Here is a 22,186-nt window from a genome sequence, read left to right on the forward strand (position 1 = left end):
AGAGGCCAGGCACAACGGAGGGCAATCAAAGAGCTCGCCACTGCAGCGGAACAGAGCAGTCACTGGCTGTGGCTTAAACAAAGGGATGCTATTTGGGCTGCCAAATGATGATGTCGTGCTTCTGAGTGACACACACCCGGGTCTGATCAACCAGGGGTGGGCCAACCCCGGCAGAGTGTGTATTGTGATCGCCGAAACACCCAATGAGGTCGGGGCACACAACTGAAGATGTGTCACGCCAGTTTCACCACGAAATCTATGGCAAAGCGCACTCCACCAAGTTCTCAACTATTGTGCTGAAAGGGATCTGTAACAACTAGTCCTAGGAAAATTCAATTCCATGGTCGGGTCACACCAAAGACTGTAAAAAGCGACCTAATGCCTCCCTGCTTGACAGTCAGCATTAAGGGGTTGGGTTGGGGTTAAACCACCAAATAGTTCCTGAGCGCCACCATGTCTGCAGCTCACCGCTCTCCTAGAGGTTGTTGGTCAAATGCAGAGAACAATTTTCACCGGTGTGTAACGACTAATGGGACTTTAATCTTTAGAAGGTGTTTAATTCATCTCTTTTTTACATTTACATCCAACACAAAGCTTCATGTGGACTCAGCGGACTACGGAGTCACACTGTAGCTTTAAAAGCAGCCGCTCTAGTGAGTTTGTAATCTCTCGTTTAATCCAAACAATCAGCTTACTAAGTTAGTTCTTCAATACAGGAGTCATCACTACGGTAACCAATCAAATGAGATGCCAAGATGGTGTTGTTGTTGGTGATGAGCAGCTAAGCGTCATGACTCTCCACTTTCAACAAATGGCTCAGCAGGCCTTCATTTGTGGTGCTGAAGAGAAAAGTGCATGTGCCAAACTTGGGGAACTGAAGGAGGAGGAGCTGGTGTGGGGGGGGGGGGGGGGGGGGGGTTCTCCTCAGACAAACATCTGCCTCGTGTATATCTCATTCAGACAAAGAGCAGAGCGGATGGCGGCCCCCGAGGATGAGGGCCCATGGTACAAAGGCTCGTGTCAGCAAGCGGCAGCTGCTCGGTGGGTGCTTCGTCACCCGGTTTACTTTGGGGGACAAAGGCGAGCAGCGGGCCAGTGTCAACGTGTCTAATCCCTCTGCAAGTCAAACCTCAGCAGTCATCTTGTCCAACTTAGTGAGGTGCATACAGAGTGATGTCACGACATCACTGCCTCTGAGTCAGATCCCATGCTGCTTATCTAAACATGTGGCATGCTGGGCTCAGGCTGCAGACCCACTAGTGAAAACAAGAAGCACCAACCAGTTTAAACAACCAGTTAGTCCAACCAGTAAGACCAGAACCTGAGATCAACAGGTGAGATCAGTGAATCCAAAAGTAAAAAAAAAAAAAAAAAAAAAAATTCCAAAGTAAAAGCACCCACTGACAACTACAGCTTTGATAGTTTACATATATCTGATAAAATCTCATAAAATATATTTGTCTAAAAGTCTGGGGGTGGAGCTAATAGTTTGTATTTGATGATAAATCAGACGTCCTACAGTTTCAACGTACCGGTGCGTGGTAAACACATGACCTCGGAGCTCTTGATGGAGACTTCCTGTAGTAGGAGACATGGAAACATGCTTCTGTTGTTGTCTAAAGCATAACTGGATTATTCTAAGCAGACCCAACTGATCTAGAAAGCTACTTTTAGCCCCGCTGCTACCCACCAACACACACACACACACACACACACACACACACACACACACACACACACACACACACACACACACACACACACACACACACACACACACACACACACACACACACACACATACACACACACACACACACACACACACACACACACACACACACACACACACACACACACACACACACACACACACACACACTCCTAGTCTCCACTGGCTGCATGTAAGGAGCTGCTTTTCTGAAGCAAAGGCTGTGCTGACTGAATCATAGGGTTAGGGTTAGTTCTATCTGCTGTAGGCACAATGAACCACCAACGCTCCTTCAGATGAAAACTGCAAACAAATATTAAAAAGGTTCACAGATCATGTAAAGCAGCCTGAATGGACCAACACAGAGACCAGCAGCATTCACCAGATTAGTGGGATTTTACGCCCATCGTTGGCTTTTGTCTGAACACAAGGCTCCGGGCTCTATCGGCGTTTCCAGACCTTTGTTTACGTGTGTTCCCCCTGAGCTGTGTTCTCATACATCAAGTACACAACAAATACTCACATTTATTGATGATTCTCTAAAAGTGGAACGTATGATTATTAGTTTTTCTCCATTGGTTTGGCTCATTTCTTGAAACAGAAAAGACAATCTCAAACCTCTAAGATCATTTAGCACAACACTACAGCTCACCTGCCAAAGCTCACATCTCTTCCTGAACTGTTCACTCAGGCTTCACTCTGAATCCCTTTCTCATTTAAACAGTCAGTGTCTTCAAAATGGCAAAGATTCTTCTCAACACAGCTTTGGCTCATTTCTCGACACAGATTGGACATTCTTATCATTCTTGGTGCTTTTGTCAAAATAAACCTGGATGGTTGATCACAACAACATGGTTGACCTGCAAAAGCTCATCTCTCTCCTAAAACAGTTCACTCATGTGTCAAAACTACATTTCCTTCTAATCTGAAGAGTCAGTGTCCCCAAAATGCATCGTCCCTTTGGCGTTGTGTGAGTCCTGCCGTACAACATGTTTAGGTGTTTTGTCTCTGTGGCAGAGGACCAACAATATACGACCGAGAAGAGCAGCCTCCAAGGTTTGACATCACAGACGGCACTCACACTACCAAGGAAATTATAACCATTTTTTATTCACATTCACACTCACCATCCTTGGATGCGTTGCACACAAGCCCCTAATGAGTGGGCTATGGTGGAAATTGACACTGTCCCACACAATTACGTAAATAGGTAGGTGAGGCCCTACGAGACCTCTCTCATTTTCAGGGACAATATCGGTATAAAGGCGATCCAAGAAGATGAGGAGCTTGAGTGCGTTGTATGGGCTAAGACTGGGGATGTGAGTGGCCACAGCGTTGTCAGGAATGGCAGCACACGATCATGTAAAACACCTGTGTGTGGGACACTCCCCATTCCTTAGTCTAGTTTCACCTGGGGCTGCGCAGTGCTGTTGCCTTGCAGCAAGAAGGTCCTGGGTTCGCTTCCCGGCCTGGCATCTTTCTGCATGGAGTTAGCATGTTCTCCCTGTGCATGCGTGGATTCTCTCCGGGTACTCCGGCTTCCTCCCACAGTCCAAAAACATGACTGTTAGGGTTAATTAGTCTGTCCAAATTGTCCTTAGATGTGTGTGTGTGTGTGTGTGTGTGTGTGTGTGTGTGTGTGTGTGTGTGTGTGTGTGTGTGTGTGTGTGTGTGTGTGTGTGTGTGCATGATTGTTTGTCCTGTGTGTCTCTGTGTTGCCCTGCGATGGACTGGTTCTCTGTCCAGGGTGTACCCCGCCTGATTGCCCGCTGACCACTGGAGATAGGCACCAGCCCCCCCCCCCACCCCCCCACCCCCCACCCCCGCGACCCTACATGGGCAAAGCGGGTTCAGAAAATGGATGGATGGATAGTTTCATCTGACTGTCATCAATGTATCAAATACTCAAAGAAATTCATATACGGTATTCATGGTATTATGTTCTTGACCGATTCTGACAATTGAACAGACAGTTGTGCATGTGAGGACTTATACAATGAAATGATGCTGACATGTTTTAGAGAGAATGATCATTACTGAGAATCAACTAATCAGTTTAGATCTACAAGATCTGTTCATTTGGAAAACGTGCTAACTGTGGGCTAACTGTATAACTGTAGGCTACATGTACTTAATCATTTGCAAAGAAGCGCTGAGACAATTGAGACATGCACTAAGGCATTTGCCATTTGATAAAATGGATGAGAAATGCCATTCTGTTGTGAACATTTGCCAAGAGGTTTGGAGGCTTGTCCGTGTTATTTCGAGGATGTAATTTCTGTTTCAAGAAATGAGCCAAACCAACAGAGAAAAGCTGTAAATGAAAATCGCTTCATTAAAACTCCCTAATGCTAACGCACACCTCACTTCCTGTTTGACTCGTGGATTCTTTGACTTTATGCCCTAACAGCATGCCCGTCGCTGCTCGGGCGCCTCTCGGGAGGCGGCAGTCCAGTGTGGTAGTGTCTAGCCCCTCTCGAGGTAACTGGCTCCAGAGCCAGAATCATGCAGCAAGGTGAGTTGGACCATGTCTAGCTGGAACCTCTCAACCTCACACACCAACTTTGGCTCTTTCCCACCAGAGAGGTGACGTTTCACGTACTGAGAGTGAGCTTTTTCAGACCGCCAAGCTACCACCCATCTCACACTGCACCTGACCCCTTTGCCCCTCCCATGAGTGGTGAGCCCAGCTCAACACCAGACTCCTGAAACCCAAACTAGGCCTGTAAGACTCTCGTTGCCCCGTCTTCTGTACAAATAGTGCTTAATTCATGCGCTCCTCGCCAGCACCCATGTGTTTCGTTCTGAGTTGGTGACATTCATGCACAGTCACAGTTGGTCATTCGTACCATGGTAACTGTACATCACTGTGCATTACTACATTTGGGTATTCATGAAGCATAACACATCCCAGCCTGATGCTTTTTTCATTGATTTTTATTTTAAACAGGGCAGAGGCAGTGCAGAATGATGGAAATTCAATAATTCCACGTACCGCCTGTAATGTGCTCGTGTACCACCAGCGGTACGCGCACCCCTGGTTGGGAATCACTGCTTAACAAAGAATTTGGAGGAGTGGCATAGCTCTTCAAAGAAGCACATTTTAAGACTAAAGAGACCTTTCACACAGCAGAAGTTCAGCAATGCTGGGTCTTATCAACTGATCAAAGGCACGCGTTGTCAACGAGGCACAATTGTGAGTCGTGGAGGATGGCTGCTTATACTGAGCCAGGATTCTCTGGAGGTTTCTTCCTGTTAAAAGGGAGTTTTCCTCTCCACTGTCGCTGCATGCTTGCTTAGTATGAGGATTGCTGTATAGTCACTGACACTAGTCAGTGACTTGATGCAATTTGCTGGGTTCCTTATATAGGAAACATTATTTCTGATTGGCTTAATGAACTGACCTGAATTGGAATGTTTATTATGTGAAGTGCCTTGAGACGACTCTTGTCGTGATTTGGTGCTATATAAATAAACTTGAATTGACTTGACTTGATCAAATGACCCAAAACCTTTCTGAACGCAGATGAATCCTTTTTTTCTGCAGCAAAAATCAGGTTGGAAAACTGGTAAAAGTATTTCAGGTAAATATAATCTAAATGCTGTAGTTGTGGTCAAATATCTCATGACACACTGGACAGATCCACAACGGAACATCCAGCTGCTCACCATCAGGATAGAAATGGCTGCAGCCCAGTCAGCTTTTACAGGTTATGAGCTAAGGTTTGGTGCTACGGTAGCTGAGATGGTCAAAGCCATTGCACCAGTTCTTCGGGATGGGATTAGAACGTTCTCTGTAGCAGCACCGAAGCTGGGGAACACACTTCCCTCATCTGTTAGGATCTCCTCATCAGTACGGGTTTTTAAAACGAGGCTGAAGACCCACTTTTATGTTCTGTGGGCTAGATGTTGCTGATCGTTATATGATTTTATTCTATATTTACTCATTGTTTAATTGTCTTTGTTGTCCCTGTAAGGGACTATATAAACAAAGGATGATGATGATGATGATGATGATGATGAAGACCTGTTGGAGTAGCCATGTCTGGATGGATTTTATTGACTCACAGATATCAACCATTTCACAGCACAAACATCTACAACTGCTTAACTTTTGGAGCTAATCCATTTCAAGATGGCTGACACAGCTACAGCTGAAGGAAGAAAGGTGCTTAAGCACAATGAGCATAAAAAAAACTGAGGTGAGCCAGGTTGGTCCTCATAAGATGCACCAGGTGTGGCAGGGTTCCATTCACACTGGATTTCATCAGGACTGTAAAGCGCCTTGGGGGGATGGAGAACCCGAGGAAAGTGCTATAAAATACAGGCAATTTACTGAGTAGAATATTAGCTGCTGCCCTAACACAAGGGATGTAAGAAGAACCTGGTGACAGCGTGCAAAGGCCAGTCCTATAAACCCTACAGATGTGTTCATTCTGACAGTCTCCAGGTTATAAACCAGCACTCACCAGAATGATAAATGTAACATTTATTTGGTGAATTATGTGAAAGTGTGTCTTTCTTTGGAAAATCAAATTTCCAAGTGATCCAAAACCTTACATTGGTAGTATGTTAGAGGTCAAAAAAAAAAAAAAACAGCGGCCATGATCACAGAGCAGTCACCATATGGTGGATCTGAGTAAGTCACCCTCATGAAGGATAAGTCACCTCAATCCCCCACCCCCACCCCCACACGGTTTAACCAATCACAGAGTCAAAAAGAAACCGTTTCACTCAGTTCAGCTTGTTGTGTTGTCTCCTGATTTTATGATGCTTCTAACTACCAAACAAGGGCCTGTTACACCGTCACCACGCAGGGAGCCAACCACCAACACCAACGCCTACATTCATTTGTGAGACCAACCAGTGAAATGTCACTAAAAAGTACTCAGTGATATCAACCAGTAAAGCTAGTCAATACCAGTTTAACTTACCGGTGAAACCAACCAGTAAAGCCCATCTACATCACTAACCGCTGAGACCAACCAGTGAGTCACTGCAGCAATCTGAATTAAACATTTTCACATTTAGTTAACGGCACACTTTGCAGTTTAGCTCGCTTTTAGCACCCCCTAGTGTCCTGTTATTAACTACTGTGGTTAGAAAATGAAACTCTCCCCCTCGCTGAGCGTTAACTTTAATCTAACGGCTGAAATGTCTCCTCATCTTCACTGGTTTCTACAGCGGTTCACCACTAAAAGAAACCAGCTGTGTTCACCGTCTAAAACACGCAGGAAACGACGCCAGGACTCCGGCGGCACCAGTACACCACCATATCCACTATATCCACCACTATATCAGCATCACTACAGAGGCAGTCGTTAGAGCTTCAGCCACCAGTTTCACTCTTGTTGATTTTCACACACAGTGTGTCACTGGTGTGTACCCGTACCTCCACGAGCTGACCCTGGTACGACCTTCAGCCAGCACATCACCATAATAAAGGTTACTGAGCTGCACAGGATTCCCATTAAAACCTTCGGCTGACCAAGCAAATTAAATATCAGATTTAATTTTGATCAGATTAACACTGATGACATTAATCATGCTAATGGGACATATGATAGCCATCCTTGTTTTGGCTGAGGTTTGTCAGCTGTGGCAGCCATCTTTGATCAAGTAGACACCAAAACGAATCTTTGTAAATGCCTCAATTAACCCCGTCATTCATGAGATTATTTGCCAACAAACAGGAAAACACAAACTATTTGTGTTGTGTTCTTTGTTCCAGCATTTTCCGTCTGTTCCTACCTGGCCTCGATGTGGTCGAACAAATGCTGCCAGCGGTCGTTGACGTCCTTCAGCTTGTCGTTGACCTCGGTCTCTTTGGCCTTGTTGCTGGCTGTGATGAGCTGCTCTCCGAGCTGCTTCAGGTGGGTTTTGTTCTCACTGAACAGGTTGATCTCCTCCATACAGTCCTGAGGACAACACATCTGCTCATATGCATGGCTTCATGGTGATCGTTTTAGTTTATGTGAAGCATTCAGACAGCGTTGTGTTGACGGAGCGAATGAAACCAATGTTTTATTCTGCAGGCAGTTCCCAGGAAGAAGTTAGTTGAGCAGAATCACTAAACTTAAGAGGACTGAAAGGGTTTCGGGCCTCTCTGACACCAACACGTTTGGCTTTTGGCAGCAACAACAACGGCCTCTGCCACCCTGACCCAGACCCTACGAGTCAAACAGGGCAGTGCCGAGTTAAACAAAACAAACGGCTCCCACATCTCTGAAAGGACAGGAGTCAGACCCACATGCCTGGAGATCAACGTCTACTCTTTGGTCATCTCTGCACCTGAGCTGGGGTTTAGTTTCTTCTTGTGACCGAAGATATAGACAGCACTGTAACGACTACTGTAACTCTCTTTTCACGTGTCTGAGCAGAACCTCCCTGAACCGTCTACAGGTGGTTCAGAATGCCTGTGCTCGGCTTCTGACCAAGTCCTCCAAACACACCCACATCACCCCGCTTCTCCTCCAGCTTCACTGGCTGCCAGTCAACTTCAGGGTTCATTTCAAGATCCTGGTTCTGGTCTATAGGGCCTTACATGGACAAGCACCATCTTACATTGGTGATCTTCTTAGTCCCTACACCCCCAGCAGGTCCCTGAGGTCCAGTGATCAAAGCCTACTGGTTGTGCAGCACCAGGCTAAAGACCAAAGTTGACAGATCATTTGCTGCTGTGGCCCCCAGACTCTGGACCTCTCTCCCCCTGAGCCTGAGATCAGTGGACTCAGTGGTCTCCTTTAAAAAGCAGCTGAAGACTCACTTGTTCAAGCTGGCTTTTGGATGACCTTCTTCACCTCTCTCTCTTTATTCTGCTCTCCCCACCTATTCCACCTTCCTCAGGATCCACTGATTTCCCTCTTTCCTGTTCACTCTCTCTCTCTTTCTTAAAACTTTTTTTTGAAATTGCAATTGCTTATTTTTGCTCATTTTATATATATTTTTAAACATTTTCTAAATGCTTTTTTATATCTTTACATTTTTTTATTTTTTGTTTTTGTGAAGCGCCTCGTGATTTTTATCGTGAGAGGCGCTACAGGAATGATATTTTCTTCTTCTTCTTTCTTTCTTCTTCACTGGGACATTTGCAGATTATATTAGTTTAAAAAACAGTCACTGAATCACAGATGTGTATGTTCGGAGCACCTAAATAGTTCTGATTTCTCAGCTGGAACTCGTGTTTTCCCGCGGCCTCCCACCTTCTTGAGCTTTTCCACCATCTCTTCGATGTTGAGGTCCGAGTTGTGAGCCACCTTGTTCTCCATCTGAGTGAGCCACTCACACAGCTCCTTATTCTTCTCGTTGAAGATGATCCACGCGTTCAGACGGTCTGCGATCTCCTGCTTGCGCAGAGACACCTGACAAACAGATGATTGGAGGACAGCGATTGTGACGTGTGTGTCTGAGCAGCGGGTGGCTTACTCTTTAATAAACGTTTAACTAAAGCAGCTAGTTGTTGTTTTTCATCTGGTCACATGACTCGTACAACACATGCTGTCATTTTAAAGCTGTTGAAAGTATTCAAATACAAATGATGAGAAACTACACACAACTGTAACTCAATGCAATGAAATAGTATTTTAACACACTTAGAAGGAGGTGATGAAACAGAGAAAACAGGACAGAATTGTTCAGCGTTAGCTTTTTGAAGCCTTTAAAGGGAAACTTTCATTTTGTTTTAGTCAGCCGAGCGCTGTCCTTGGAAGGTTCTGGAGACCAGAGACAACTTTGTGTCTTCCAATAGCTGCTCTCTGTGTGTTCAGTTACATTTGAACTAAATGCCCAGATGTTTGCAACATCTGTGTTGAAATGGTTGCCACGTCGGTCTCAAGTGACCCAACTGAAATAAAACCTTCTTCTGAAAGAGGTCAGGTACAAAAATGTGACTAATGATCAGAAATCCTGACAAAGGTTTGGATCGGGGCGTCTGAACGCGACAGGAAAACATCTGGATTCACTGGAGGAAATGACCCAGAACTGGAGACAACGTCAGACCCAAGTGAACCATGTTTCAGCTGCTTATCGAAGCGCTCGGTGACCAGGACAGGAACCAGTAACAACACGTTTCTGCGCGTTTGGACAGCCTCGAGTCGGACTGGAAAACAAACAGCTTCTGAGCGACGCCGCCGTGTTGAGTTCCGAGGTTGTGGCTGGTCAGTAAACTGCAGTTTTCGGAGTCAGAGCGCTCACTTTGCAGGGTGTTCATTTTACAACCTTGAAACTCTGAAATTCAAACTTTCCAGTTGACCTTCTCCTGCTGCTTTTACAATAAGAGACCGCCTAACAGAGCGGTACGGTGCTTTCAGGTAGGATCACCTTTCCTGCCTTACTTCTGAAATAAACGCCGCCTCTTTTCCCTGAAGCACTTTGCTGAGATGCTTTATGACCCGATTCCAACAGCAGGTTCTCGCTCAGGGCCAAACAAGTTCAATGGCTTGAACTTTTATTGTGAAATCCTGTAGCATGCCGTTGTGATCTAAACCCAACCAGGCCCTAAATGGTCCCAGACTCAGAAGGCAGGCGTGCATCAAGTTCTTCTTCATAAGATTTTAAAAAGTTTGGATTTCAGCCAAATCTGTTTTCTCTGCACTCATCACACACTTATCAGCAGTGCCTTGAAAGGGCCAGATTAAAGTTAAATGAGTCACGTTTTACCCTGGAGACACAGAAATGTTGACATCTGCTGTACTTTGTGTTCTCATAACAAACACGCGACCTTTAAACATGCTTTGTTTTCCTGGTTTCCATCAGGCTTTTGCTACTGAAGCTACAAGCCGCTGGTCTGAAGCTCAGGTAAGACCCAGACTGATGCAGAGGTGAGAGACGGGCGAGCGAGGGTGAGGTGGGGCTTTTAGCACACTGACCTTGAAGCAGAGTTCCTCCCACTGACAGTGGAGGTGCTCCACCTGCTCCTGCAGCAGCAGGAGGTCATCTGCAATGATGTACTGGGACAGATCCGTCTTCATGGTGCTCAGCTCCGTCAGGCTTTCAGCCCAGTCCTCCAGCAAGTCCTTGTTCTCCTGCATACCATAACACACACACACACACAGAGAGAGAGAGCACCACAGCAAACCGTCAGGGATCCTTCTCGGCACACAGCCACCGTCCCTCTGCTCAGCCCCCTTCTCCTACTCTGTCACTCTTTTCTCTTCATCACCCCGCCCCGAGAGAGGATTATGGGCACAGGCCGGGCGGACGGGCTGGGGGAGGAGTGACTGTGGGGGGAGGGGATTGGGGGAGGTTGGTGGATAAAGGCTCTGATGGGTCAGACTGCAGGTGTCTTAGTTCAAACGTGACTTTTCTAAGGGAATCTGCATGAGGATCCTTGTTGTTCCTGATAACAGGAATCCACCATCCTGAGCTTCTCATGATAGAACAGTTAGAATTATAAATGCATTTATTTGTTTGTTCCAAGTCATGGGAATAAGAAAACATACGACAAGATTAAAGCTCCGCCCACGTGTCCGATGTTTAGGGAATTTATTTTGTACTTGTAGACATTTTCTTTAGCTACTGATGAAGTAAAACGTAAAAACTACTCGTTTTGCTACCGCTGAGCTTCAGGTAAAGGTAACAAATGAAGCTACAACGCTCCACCTGTGAGAGTAAAACTGCAAGGCTTGCTCCACAGCTGGACAGGACACAGTAAGAAAAAAAGACCGGGGTATGGAGAAATAACCCTAAAATCCTGATTTAGGACCCAGCCCAAGTGAATATCAGAGCTTCTGGGACCTAACGGGAAGCTCCAACCGGAAAGTCCCACTTGTTCCTACTTAAGGTGGTATTATTTTCTGCTGCTGACCCTCTGATCTGGTTGGCAGAACTACCTTGTGGAAATCATCGTGGCTCTGAAGGTCCGTGCTCTCTGTCTGGTTCAGCCTGGTCTTCAGGTCCTTCAGATGCATCATGCTGTCTGTTATTCCAGCCTCACAGCGCTCCCAGTTCTGAGACCAAAGATAAACAGAGTCATCAGGAGACCCATCACGGTCCTTCCTCATCTTCTTCACTCTGAAGTCATCAATTAGAGTAGATTGGATTAGCTTGTCTGCATGTCTACACGCCGCTGAGGCAGATGGAGGACGTCGTTATATTTAGACCCAAAAGGGGCTCGTCTGGGAACCACCACTAACAGGAAAAGGTTTCATGTTCTACATGACAGGGAAAAGAAAGCTGCTCTCTTTTTATGTCACATATTTTACTTTTCTAGATAATCCTAATTTCTCTATTTCTCGTTAGCAGATACTAAAACGGAGCAAATCTAACTCCAAGTTTATGAAACACATGAAAAACTCCATTAGTTATCAAGTGTTTTTAAAAGGTGTGTGAAGAACCACGTCCATCCCATGGACCACGACCAGCAGCCCTCCAACCAGAATGATTTTAACCCTCTCATCTAAATAATCCAGCTGACCACAGAACTCGCTGTGTTGGGTTGAGGGGTTAGTGCAGGCTTCAGCTCAGACGTGCAGCCTCACACTTGGCTCCAGATAGACGGACGCCTTCATGGTGATGATGGTGAGGTGTCTGACAAACCATCATCACTCCACCCCCCTGCTAGCAGCTGGTCAAAAGCACGATGCTGTGGTCAAACAGCATCTGTCCAAAGGATGTTTTCTCACGAGTCTTTGAGGACTTTAATCAGTAAACTGGATGTTTTCCATCATGGGAATCATCCACAGGGTTGGTTTCTGAGTACCACTCCAAGCCTACAAGGTTTCACAAGACGTAAAGGTAACGAGAACCTTGATAATAGCATCGGTCAGATCCATTCTTCTGCTCAGCAGGCTGTGGAGGTTGTCCCACTCCTCCTCTAGCATTCCCAGGTCCATCTGCAGCTGAGCCTGGGATTCCTCGTCGCCAACAGCGAAGAGCTGCCGACCCACCTCCAGGGTGTGGAGGAAGCTGCTCTGGTACCTCTGGAACAACAGCTCCGTGTGCTGAGATGGAGGAGAGGTGAGTTAAAGAGCGGGACGTGGAGTTGTTAGTTTAGTGATGAAAGTTCAAACAAGAAAACCGATCATCTGAATACAAAAATCAGCTCATCTCGTCACTAATGATGAAGATCGTTAGACAGAGCTAAGCAGCCATTCATCATCAGCGGGAGTCTTTTGTTCCTTGAGTTTCTGTTTGTGAGTTGTGTGACGGATGGAGGGAGAGCCTGAGCTAGTCCCGCGTTAGCAACAAGACCTGGACATGAAACTCCCTTTCTAGTTAACAGAACACTCTCTTACTTGTTAGTGAGGCTTTGCATGAGTGCACTTCCTAACATGGAGCCTCTAGAAGCATCCATAACCTGCACTGGCCGACCAGAATTCCATCATTCTGGATTTCCAGTGGAGAGCCGCCCAGAATCACCAAACATTTCCCTTTAGAGAACCGTTCTCTGCACCAGGACATTTCCTGACTCGTTCAGCCACATTTGCCAAGCAGTTACCCAATCTGCTTATAGTTTTGGCTGGAGGGGACCCCCAGGGACCCTGCTGTCTGAGTGGGGGCTTTTAGTCAAGGGCAGTGTGGTCGGGAGGACATAGGACCGGTTCTCTGTTCAGGCCAAAGCTGTGTTTTTCTACTTTTTCATGTTTGCAGAACTGTGCTTGTCTGTTTGTCCATGCCGGAGCGCAGGGTGTTTGAGGGATTCTCCCTCTGTGACTAATGTGTCCAACCATAACACCTAGTCTTGTTTTCACCTGGAGGTCCTGAAGAGAGTGTCTGAGCTGCTGGAGGCTGCAGCGGACTGTCCCCTCCAGGGGAAGGTGGGTCTGTGTGTCTGACAGGAACCTCTGCAGCTTCCTCAGGTCACGACCGTACAGATGCCACTGCCTCACCAGTCCCGCCACCGAGGAGCTTCTCTGGTCAACCCGCTGAACCACTCCCTGCCAATGCGCTTTGAGCTGGGCCAGCTTTAGGATGAAGTCTCTCCTGAAGAAGCCAAACACTGAGATGTTAGCCTTCCCAGAACTCGTGGTCTACTACAGCCTGGTTAACCTCTGTCCTGTTTGTAAACATGACAGTGGGAGTTTTCCTCTCCACTGTCGCTGCATGCTTGCTTAGTATGAGGATTGCTGTATAGTCACTGACACTAGTCAGTGACTTGATGCAATTTGCTGGGTTCCTTATATAGGAAACATTATTTCTGATTGGCTTAATGAACTGACCTGAATTGGAATGTTTATTATGTGAAGTGCCTTGAGACGATGCTTGTCGTGATTTGGCGCTATATAAATAAACTTGAATTGAATTGAAAAATTGAAGTGTCATCAGCATGCATCAACATCTCTGCATCGTCACACACCGGCAGATCATCAGAGGTTCCCGAGCGCGGCTGTGTCTGCAGCTCACCGCTCCCCCAGGGGATGGGTCAAATGCGGAGAACAAATTTCGCACACACATCAGTGTGTGTGTGACAACTAATGGGACTTTAACTTTAACTTTAATGTTTATGAATGTTCCAGAACGGATCCTTGTGGGACTCCAATAAGCTCGGCAGCTGAAAACCCAATTCAAATGCACTAAATAATATATTTATTATAATACACAGTCTGACAAAAGTGTGTCCTAAATAAATAAACACTTTTGTCCCTGCACCCCCCCCCCCCCCCCACACACACACAGACATATTCATGTAAAAACAGATGTGTGTAATGATGACAGAGGTTTTACTTCAGAAGAACAAGCTTTTCAATAAACTGGAATTCATCTGTTTTCATTCATTTCTCCAGCCTTACTTCTAAAAAAGAACCTTTTCTTAAACCCTTTGAAAGAGGAATTACACTCAAATGTGTCTAAATGTGTTTATTTGAAGTCTTTCTCGTGTGTACGGGAGCGAAACAGCAGATCCTCCGATAACGCCGGTGCTACCCTTCTAGAAAGACGTGTGACTGAAGCAGCAGGGGTGTTTGGGCACTGTATCAAGTTGCTAATTATTATTCTGTAGTTGCTGATGAAAGAGTGTTATTTATTTATTTATTTAATTATTTATTTATTTAACACAAAGGTGAATCACACCTTACATTTGCAGGTAAACATGTGTCTCATTGTCCATGCGGCAGTTCTTCAGCTACAGTTAAACCACATTAAAATAACAATGAAATCATTATAATAACGATCAACCACAGAGTTGTATCTTTGTTAGTTCTGTTATTTTTATTCACATCCGTTTCCCAGAGCTGTTATACCTTAGAAGCCCCCAAAGCTCAGTTTGATTTGGACTTTGTGTTTGGCTTGTGACCGTAAATCTAAGACCCGTCCATGCGAGCTGCTCGGTTACAGAAAACTATTATTTTTTAAACTTCTAGATCAGATTTTTCTTCTTTTCCATAGTTTGCTCTTAACCCTCCCACTGTCTTTATGGGCGTGACCCCGCGAGGAAAGGTGACCATTGAGCAGGGTTGATGGTTTATCCCTTGGGTCCTCGTGGCAGGGTTGATAAACCATCAACCCTGCTCAATGGTCACCTTTCCTCGCGGGGTCACATTGGGACAGTGGGAGGGTTAAAGCATCACCATGATTTTGTTACTAGCCTTATGAGGACATGGATGTGATCGCCGTACCTGTCCTCCACCTCTCCTTCCTGCAGCAGCTGAAGCGCTTCAGTAATGACTGCACGTAGAATCTGATGACCGATGGCGAGCTCCACCTGAAACCTCTAAAACACAAAAACAGATCAGGAATATCAGCCGTTTCTAACAGCGTTGTTACCGACGTGTTGCTGGGGACGGGTACCTTATGTGTGCAAAGCTGCTTCCTGAGGCTGACGTAAGAGCCGGCGATGTCCGCGGGCAGATTGTCCTCCATCCTCTGCAGGAATGCCATCCAGCTCTCACACTTCTGCTCAAACGTTTGCCGCCTCAGTGCCTCTGTCTGCAGCTCACTGTTGAAAACAAACCTTTTCATTTTAATTCAGCGGTTTCATCTTTTCTGTTATCACACACAATCCCGTTTCAGTAAGGAGACCTTTATTTGCCTCTGCTGAAATCATCTGAGACAGGGTCAAAAGATAAAGAGATAAAGTGACCTGCAGGCCTGCTCCGCCCTGGCGGAGGTGCTGGCCCAGTCACGGTTGAGGCGTTGCAGGCGGAGTGCTGCAGCGCCACCCGGTGTCAGGTTGCTGCTCGACTCGTTCAGCAAGTCCAGGTCAGCAGACAGACCGCTGAGCTCCAGGACGCCAGACTGGAAACATATGGCATCACGGGAGAGATAAGAACAGTCTGGACGACTGCGCACACACATGACCTGAGCTCGGACCTACGTGACCTTTGACCTCCATCTAGTCCTGTTTGAGGTTTCCTTTCTTACGATTACCTGCATGCCTTTTATTCAAGACTAAAGCCAAACAATGAGCTATGTGGATGTAATTAGCACCCCATCTTCTGCTGCTCCCTGTGATTTCCACCTTTTATTATGTTTAATCATCATTATTTCAGCTGCTTGAATCATTTAGGACTTCATGTGGAGCCACAAAGCAAAGGTTACCAAAACAGAGCTAATAAAGCTTCATGCCAGCGTTCACAAGTCAGAATCACATTCTCCCTGAACACTGATCAGCTATTGACTCCGACTCCATGGTGCCAGGGCTCCAGCGACGTCGCTCATTACACGTTTATTAGAGCTTTTATTTTTTAACTGTCGAATATAAACACAGAAGGATTTAATTTCCACAACATTTTCAGACATTTCTCACCTTTTCCTTCTTACCTGCTCAAAAAGAAGTGGGCAGACGCATAAATGCATTAAGCACGTCAACGTTCACGGCTAACCTGAGATTTTTACCAAAGAAACAATTTAAAATGTTTAAAAATGAATATTAATTTTTCTCTCGTTAAAGAACCGTTGCTGGCCAGATTTAAGCTGCAGCTCTTCATCTGGAGTTTTATTTAAAATAAACATTTTAAAGAGATTTTCTTTCTGTTTGCTGTAGTTGTTTATAATAAACATAATTAGTACATTTAGTTCTGCTCCTAAATGATGTCCCCAGCTCTCTCAACATGGTCTTTATTGCATTTAGAGGTAAATAATTTCTTACTTTCATATTATCGTTGCTGTTTAAAAACAAACGCGACCCCAGAACCACAGATCTTTACTTTTCTCACACACATTTGACCCTTTTCTGCATTATATCCATCATTTGCTGCCTCACACAGAAACACCAGTGAGGTCAAATCAACGCACAGCTCAACCTAAACGTCACGTTTCTCTGCTCCAGGATCATACCAAGGAAGTCTGTGTTAACATTATCCACGCTTACCTTCTCTTCTTCATTTCTGTTATTATGTGTAAACATCATGAATTATTACTAAGGAGCGACAAAAGGCTGAATTCAGCGTAAACACATTTGAAGGTCTAAACCAAACAGATCGAGGAGCTGCTCGCGTCTCACCTGCGGCGTCAGGGCTGCATTCTGCAGGCGCTGCTGCCAGACCTCCAGGCTCCTCTCCAGTGACTCCAGGTCACGCTCAGTCTCCTGCAGCAGCTTAAGCTCCTCCTGCACACAGATCAGACGCATGGCACCAGGCCAAGCACGTCGTCATTTCTAGGTCACGCTGACATCTAGTGCATGCTGGAGGCAGGTCAGAAACCTGGAAACGCAAAAGCATTCCAAAAGCAGGTGAGGAGCTTTCAGAGTGTTTACTCACCTGCGTGATGTCATTAAGACGCTGCTGCTGCTGCTGCTGCTGCTGAGCCAGGATGTTTAAATATTTGTTGTGCAGTAATTGTATAAAAAGCCACCCTGACCTTAAATCAGTCCCACAAACAGGCGATCCGGTCATGAAACCGTACCTGCAGCTGGCCCAGCCTCCAACGCAGCTGCTGCCTGAGCTGCAGGACACCGCCTGACAACAGGCGGCTCTCCGATTGGACCAAGATGGCAGCTGAAGGCTCCAGGTGATTTGCTAAGCTCCTGGAGGCCTGCAGCACCACATCCAGGTCTGACTGTAGAGTGTTTGTTGTGTTTAAGAGGCTCTGGAACACACAGGGACAGAAGACTGATGCAAACCTGTGTTAGTTACATTTGTATGAACTAATGACATCGCACTAAAACAGATCTAAGATGACAAACTCTTCTATTCCTCAAAGGATTTAATGATCACTTCCCCTTCTAACATGTGGACATGAGGTTCCTGAGCTGGAGCCTTTTTGTGTTTATTACCTCAGCTGTGGTAATCCTGATGTTGACCTCATCCACGGGGTCACCCTGTCTGGGCAGGATACTCAGCTCTGAGGTCGCGTCCCTCTGAAGTGTCTGCAGATGTCCAGACAGAGACGCAACCAGCTGGGTGAAATCCTCCCAGACCTGCAGGACTTCCCGACTCCTCTGGAGCTGCTGGATCAGAGCGGCCAGAACCTGATCCCACCTTGGGGGTGGAGAATCAGAGTAAGGTGCAAAAATAAGGCAATCACTACTCTCCTCATCAATCAGGCTGACTTCCATCCAATCATTAAAAGCCCTTCAGCCCAAATGATGGCTCGAGTTTGTCCTTCCCAGTGGGAATTTCCATTTCTTTACCATTCCGCCACTGTTCGCTCCCAGAACTCAACTCCTGTTTTATCCGGTTGGTTTCCTTAATCATTTTTGTTGGTTTCTTATCCATTTTCCTCATTATTACACCTTTATTCAACCAGGCAAGACAGAATAGGAACATGTTTTTATTTGCAGCTGTGACCTATTAAAAGGCTATGAAACTCCAGTTTTTAACACATTTGCCGTGGTCTCCAGTATGAACGAATGCCAGGTGAATTCATCCAAATTTAGGTTTATTAGCTAATTTTAGGAACTGTAGCCAAGCAACCTTTGCTTTTGCCTCATTGGCGTTTTTTTTTTACTCCAAACAAGAAATTTTGGATAATATTTAGGATTATTTAACTTATTTTAACTAATGCTAGAAGAACTTCTTTTTCGACTCAAAATAAGATAAAATAGTAAAAAATTCAATTTTGTTCTTTTTAATCTTTTTCAGAAATCAGTTGCAGTTGCAGTGTGGATTTTCTCCAGAGTAAAGGAACTTTAAAACTCTGCTGCAGTGGTGATTAGATCTGATGCGTCAGGGATCTCGGTCCCGTGCAGATGTCTCGCTCACCCGTCTCTCTCTCTCTCCAGCTGCTCTGAGAGGACGCCAGCGGCAGCAGGACTGATGTTTCCTCCCAGATGAAACATGGTTTGACTCAGTTCATCCCAGTCTGACCCAGAAGCTTCCGTCTCCTCAAGTAAAACCTGAGCTCAAAACAAATATTTATGAAAACAAACAAGATTTCATGACCATGTTGAGTGGTTTTAATTATGTTGGGTACTTGGGTAAGTATTCAGACCCTCGTCAAATTTTCCCTCTTTGGTAAATTGCAGCCATCAGCGAAATTCATTTTTTTCCTCATTGGTGTACACATAGCGCCCCATATAAACAGAAAAATGCAGAATTTAAGAAATTTCTGCAGATTTAGTATTTAGACCCATTGCTGTGACACACACCGTAAATCCTCTAATACAGGCCGGTATTCAATTAAAGGCCGGGTCTCCAATTTTGGCCGGTGCCGGAGTCGGCGGAGGTGAATAATGGCAGGTCTCTTATTGTGGCCGGGTGGAATGTGGTAACAAGCAAGTACGGGGGGGGGGGGGGGGGGGGGGTGTTTGTGTCATCGTCTCACTTTTGATTTGCCAGTGATAGACCGCGAGGGTAACTTTAACCGTGCGGAGACGAAGAGGAGGCGAAAATTTGATATCAAGTTCAAAGAGAACGTGCTGATTATGCTGCAGAACACTCTGGGGAGCAATAGGGGGTGTATGAACTAGTCGACTTCACTATAGTGACTTTTTATGCCTGTCGTCGACTAGTCGCTGTCACGTGATAATGACCGGCAAGATGCAGTCCTCGGAAAAGACAGCAGCCTGCTGTCAGCAGGTGACAAGCTCCTGCGCTGGGGGGGGGGGGGGGGGGGGGGGGGATGGGGATGCGCTCTGCCAGAGCGTCGGTACTGACACGCGATCGTTCATGTCAGTTCATTTCCTCTAATGTTTTCTGTCTTTTATTTGCGCCTGATGTGTTTCGCTGCCGTGGAGCGGGGCGCATCACCTTGTCCTCCGGTGACGCACCGACCACTGATGCAGCCGGCAAGCAGCGAGCACTCCGCTGTTTTTGCGGTCGGTAGATCTTTTAGAACTGCAGTTCAAAGGTAACTCATAAGGTGAATACATATGCACCCAGGTAACAGTTTTTCTTTAGGATTGAGAGGAGATGCAGGAAGATAATAAACAGAAACAGGACAGAAAAATAGTCAAATAAAAACAAGTTAGTTTTTGTACCTGGTGGTTGCAACAAACAGACACCATTGAAGGTAATCAGAAGTGAGGAACAGAAAATGAAATAATTATTTTAATGTTTAGAGCAGCAGGAACTCTGAGAGGCTGCAGGCGCATCAGTGAGTTGCAGGGGGAGGGGGGAGAGGGCTGAAGCAGAAACTACCGTTGTTAAAAGAAATGTGTTTAACTCTGAAAATGTGGGCGCAATTTTAATTGTCAAAAACTCCAGCGAACCATTAGTTCATTTTGCTCTAATAGAAATTGAGGCCTGCCTCTAATTCTGGCCCTCCTTCCAATAAAGGCCTGGAGCTTGATGAGCTTGAGTCAAATACAGGCCCGGGCCTGTATTAGAGGATTTACGGTATGTAACTCGGGTGCTTTCCATTTCTTCTGATCATCCTTGAGATGGTCCTACACCTTCATTGGAGTCCACCTGGGTTTGATTCTACTGATTGGACTTGATTAGGAAAGTCACGCACCTGTCTATATAAGACCATACAGCTCACCATACAGATGAGAATCATGAGGTCAAAGGAACTATCTGAAGAGCTCAGAGACAGAATGGTGGCAAGGCACGGATCTGGCCAAGGTTACAAAAACATCTCTGCTGCATCTACGGTTCCTAAGAGTACAGTGGCCTCCATAATCCTTAGATGGAAGATGTTTGGGACAATCAGAACCCGTCCTGGAGCAGGCTGTCCGGCCAAACTGAGCTACTGGGGATAAGAGCCTTGGAGAGAGAGGTAAAGAAGAACCCAACGATCACTGGGGCTGAGCTCCAGAGGAGAGTCAGGAGATGGGAGAAAGTTACATAAAGTCAATCATCACTGCAGCCCTCCACCAGTCAGGGCTTTATGGCAGAGTAGCCCATCAGAAGCCTCTCCTCAGTGCAAGACACACGAAAGCCCACATGGAGTTTTCTAAAAGACACCTGAAGGACCTCCAGATGGTGAGAAATGAGATTCTCTGGTCTGATGAGACCTAGATAGAGCTTCTGAGCCTTAATTCTAAGCGGTATGTGTGGGGAAAACCAGCTCATCACTTGTCCAATAAAGTCCCCACAGTGAAGCATGACGGTGGCAGCATCATGCTGTGGGGATGTTTTTCAGCTGCAGGGACAGGAACACGCAATTGAGGGAATGATGAATGCAGCCAAGTACAGGGATATCCTGGACAAGAACCTTCTCCTGAGTGCTCAGGACCTCAGACTGGGCTGAAGGTCTACCTTCCAACATGACGACGACCCTAAGCACACAGCTGAAATAACGAAGGAGTAGCTTCACGGCAACTCTGACTGTTCTTGAATGGCCCCGCCAGAGTCCTGTTGAGCATCTCTGGAGAGACCTAAAGATGGCTCCACCCAACCCGATAGACCTGGAGAGGATCTGCAAGGAGGACTGACGGAGGATCCCAGATCCAGCTGTAAGAATCTTGTTGCATCTTCACCAAGAAGACTCGTGGCTGTAGTAGCTCAGAAGGTGCTTCTGCTAAACACTGAGCAAAGGGTCTGAATACTTAGACCATGTGACAATGAAGTTGTTCTTTTTTAATAACTTTGTACAAATTTCTAAAATGCTGTGTATTTCTGTAAGTATGGAAAGCTGCGTGTACATTTATCATGAAAAATGACTTTAATTGGTTTTAGCAAACAGCTGAAATGTAACAGAGTAAAACATTGACCGGCGTCTGAATACTTTACTACGGTTGTCCCTCCTTCTGTACCTGAAGCTTGTCGTGGAGACGCCGGTGGGCCTGCAGGGAGAGCGGCGGGTGGCTGTGATAACCAAGCATCTGAGAGGTTCTGATTCTGTTCAGCATCACTTGGGTCCGTTTTGTCTCCATGCTGCTCCACAGCTGCTGAGTCTTTAGCAGCTTTTGTTTCGCTAATTCATTCTGTCAAACAACGTAAGAAACAGCTGCTTCCCTCTTGTACGAAACTGAAACAACAGACTTTAAAAGATCTGGTTTTGGTTTTTTGGAGGTTTCCTGGTCAGCTAGAGTCGCCTACCTGCTGCGTGAGAGCTGCGCAGGCCTGGATGCATTTTTCTGTCTGTCTGACAAAATGGTTCTGACTGTTTTCCTTTGGGCCACAGCATCTGTTCCTCAGCTCCTGAAGATCTGCAGACTTCTGCCGGATGTGTTCCTCCAGATCCTGGCCGACATTTAAATGAGTTACTTCTGCC

At 46.0% G+C, this 22,186-nt stretch overlaps 1 protein-coding gene across 4 annotated transcripts in view; it reads right to left on the reverse strand.

Annotated features, from left to right (window-relative positions):
- The window catches only part of LOC107391651 (nesprin-2), an 81,979-nt gene that overhangs the window by 23,579 nt on the left and 36,214 nt on the right, over nt 1–22,186 (reverse strand). For all 4 annotated transcript variants that reach the window (XM_054742058.2, XM_054742059.2, XM_054742060.2 and 1 more), the window contains 15 exons: nt 22,012–22,155; nt 21,726–21,896; nt 18,790–18,923; nt 17,862–18,066; nt 17,492–17,674; nt 17,091–17,195; nt 15,729–15,883; nt 15,437–15,584; nt 15,265–15,359; nt 13,402–13,633; nt 12,457–12,651; nt 11,542–11,658; nt 10,579–10,734; nt 8,914–9,072; nt 7,463–7,629 (listed from right to left, as the gene is read on the reverse strand). In XM_054742058.2, coding sequence (XP_054598033.2) covers nt 7,463–7,629; nt 8,914–9,072; nt 10,579–10,734; nt 11,542–11,658; nt 12,457–12,651; nt 13,402–13,633; nt 15,265–15,359; nt 15,437–15,584; nt 15,729–15,883; nt 17,091–17,195; nt 17,492–17,674; nt 17,862–18,066; nt 18,790–18,923; nt 21,726–21,896; nt 22,012–22,155 — 2,366 coding nt within the window. The remainder of the gene's footprint in view (nt 1–7,462; nt 7,630–8,913; nt 9,073–10,578; nt 10,735–11,541; nt 11,659–12,456; nt 12,652–13,401; nt 13,634–15,264; nt 15,360–15,436; nt 15,585–15,728; nt 15,884–17,090; nt 17,196–17,491; nt 17,675–17,861; nt 18,067–18,789; nt 18,924–21,725; nt 21,897–22,011; nt 22,156–22,186) is intronic.

Source organism: Nothobranchius furzeri, chromosome 18, assembly GCF_043380555.1.
Source record: "Nothobranchius furzeri strain GRZ-AD chromosome 18, NfurGRZ-RIMD1, whole genome shotgun sequence".
NCBI lineage: Eukaryota > Metazoa > Chordata > Actinopteri > Cyprinodontiformes > Nothobranchiidae > Nothobranchius > Nothobranchius furzeri.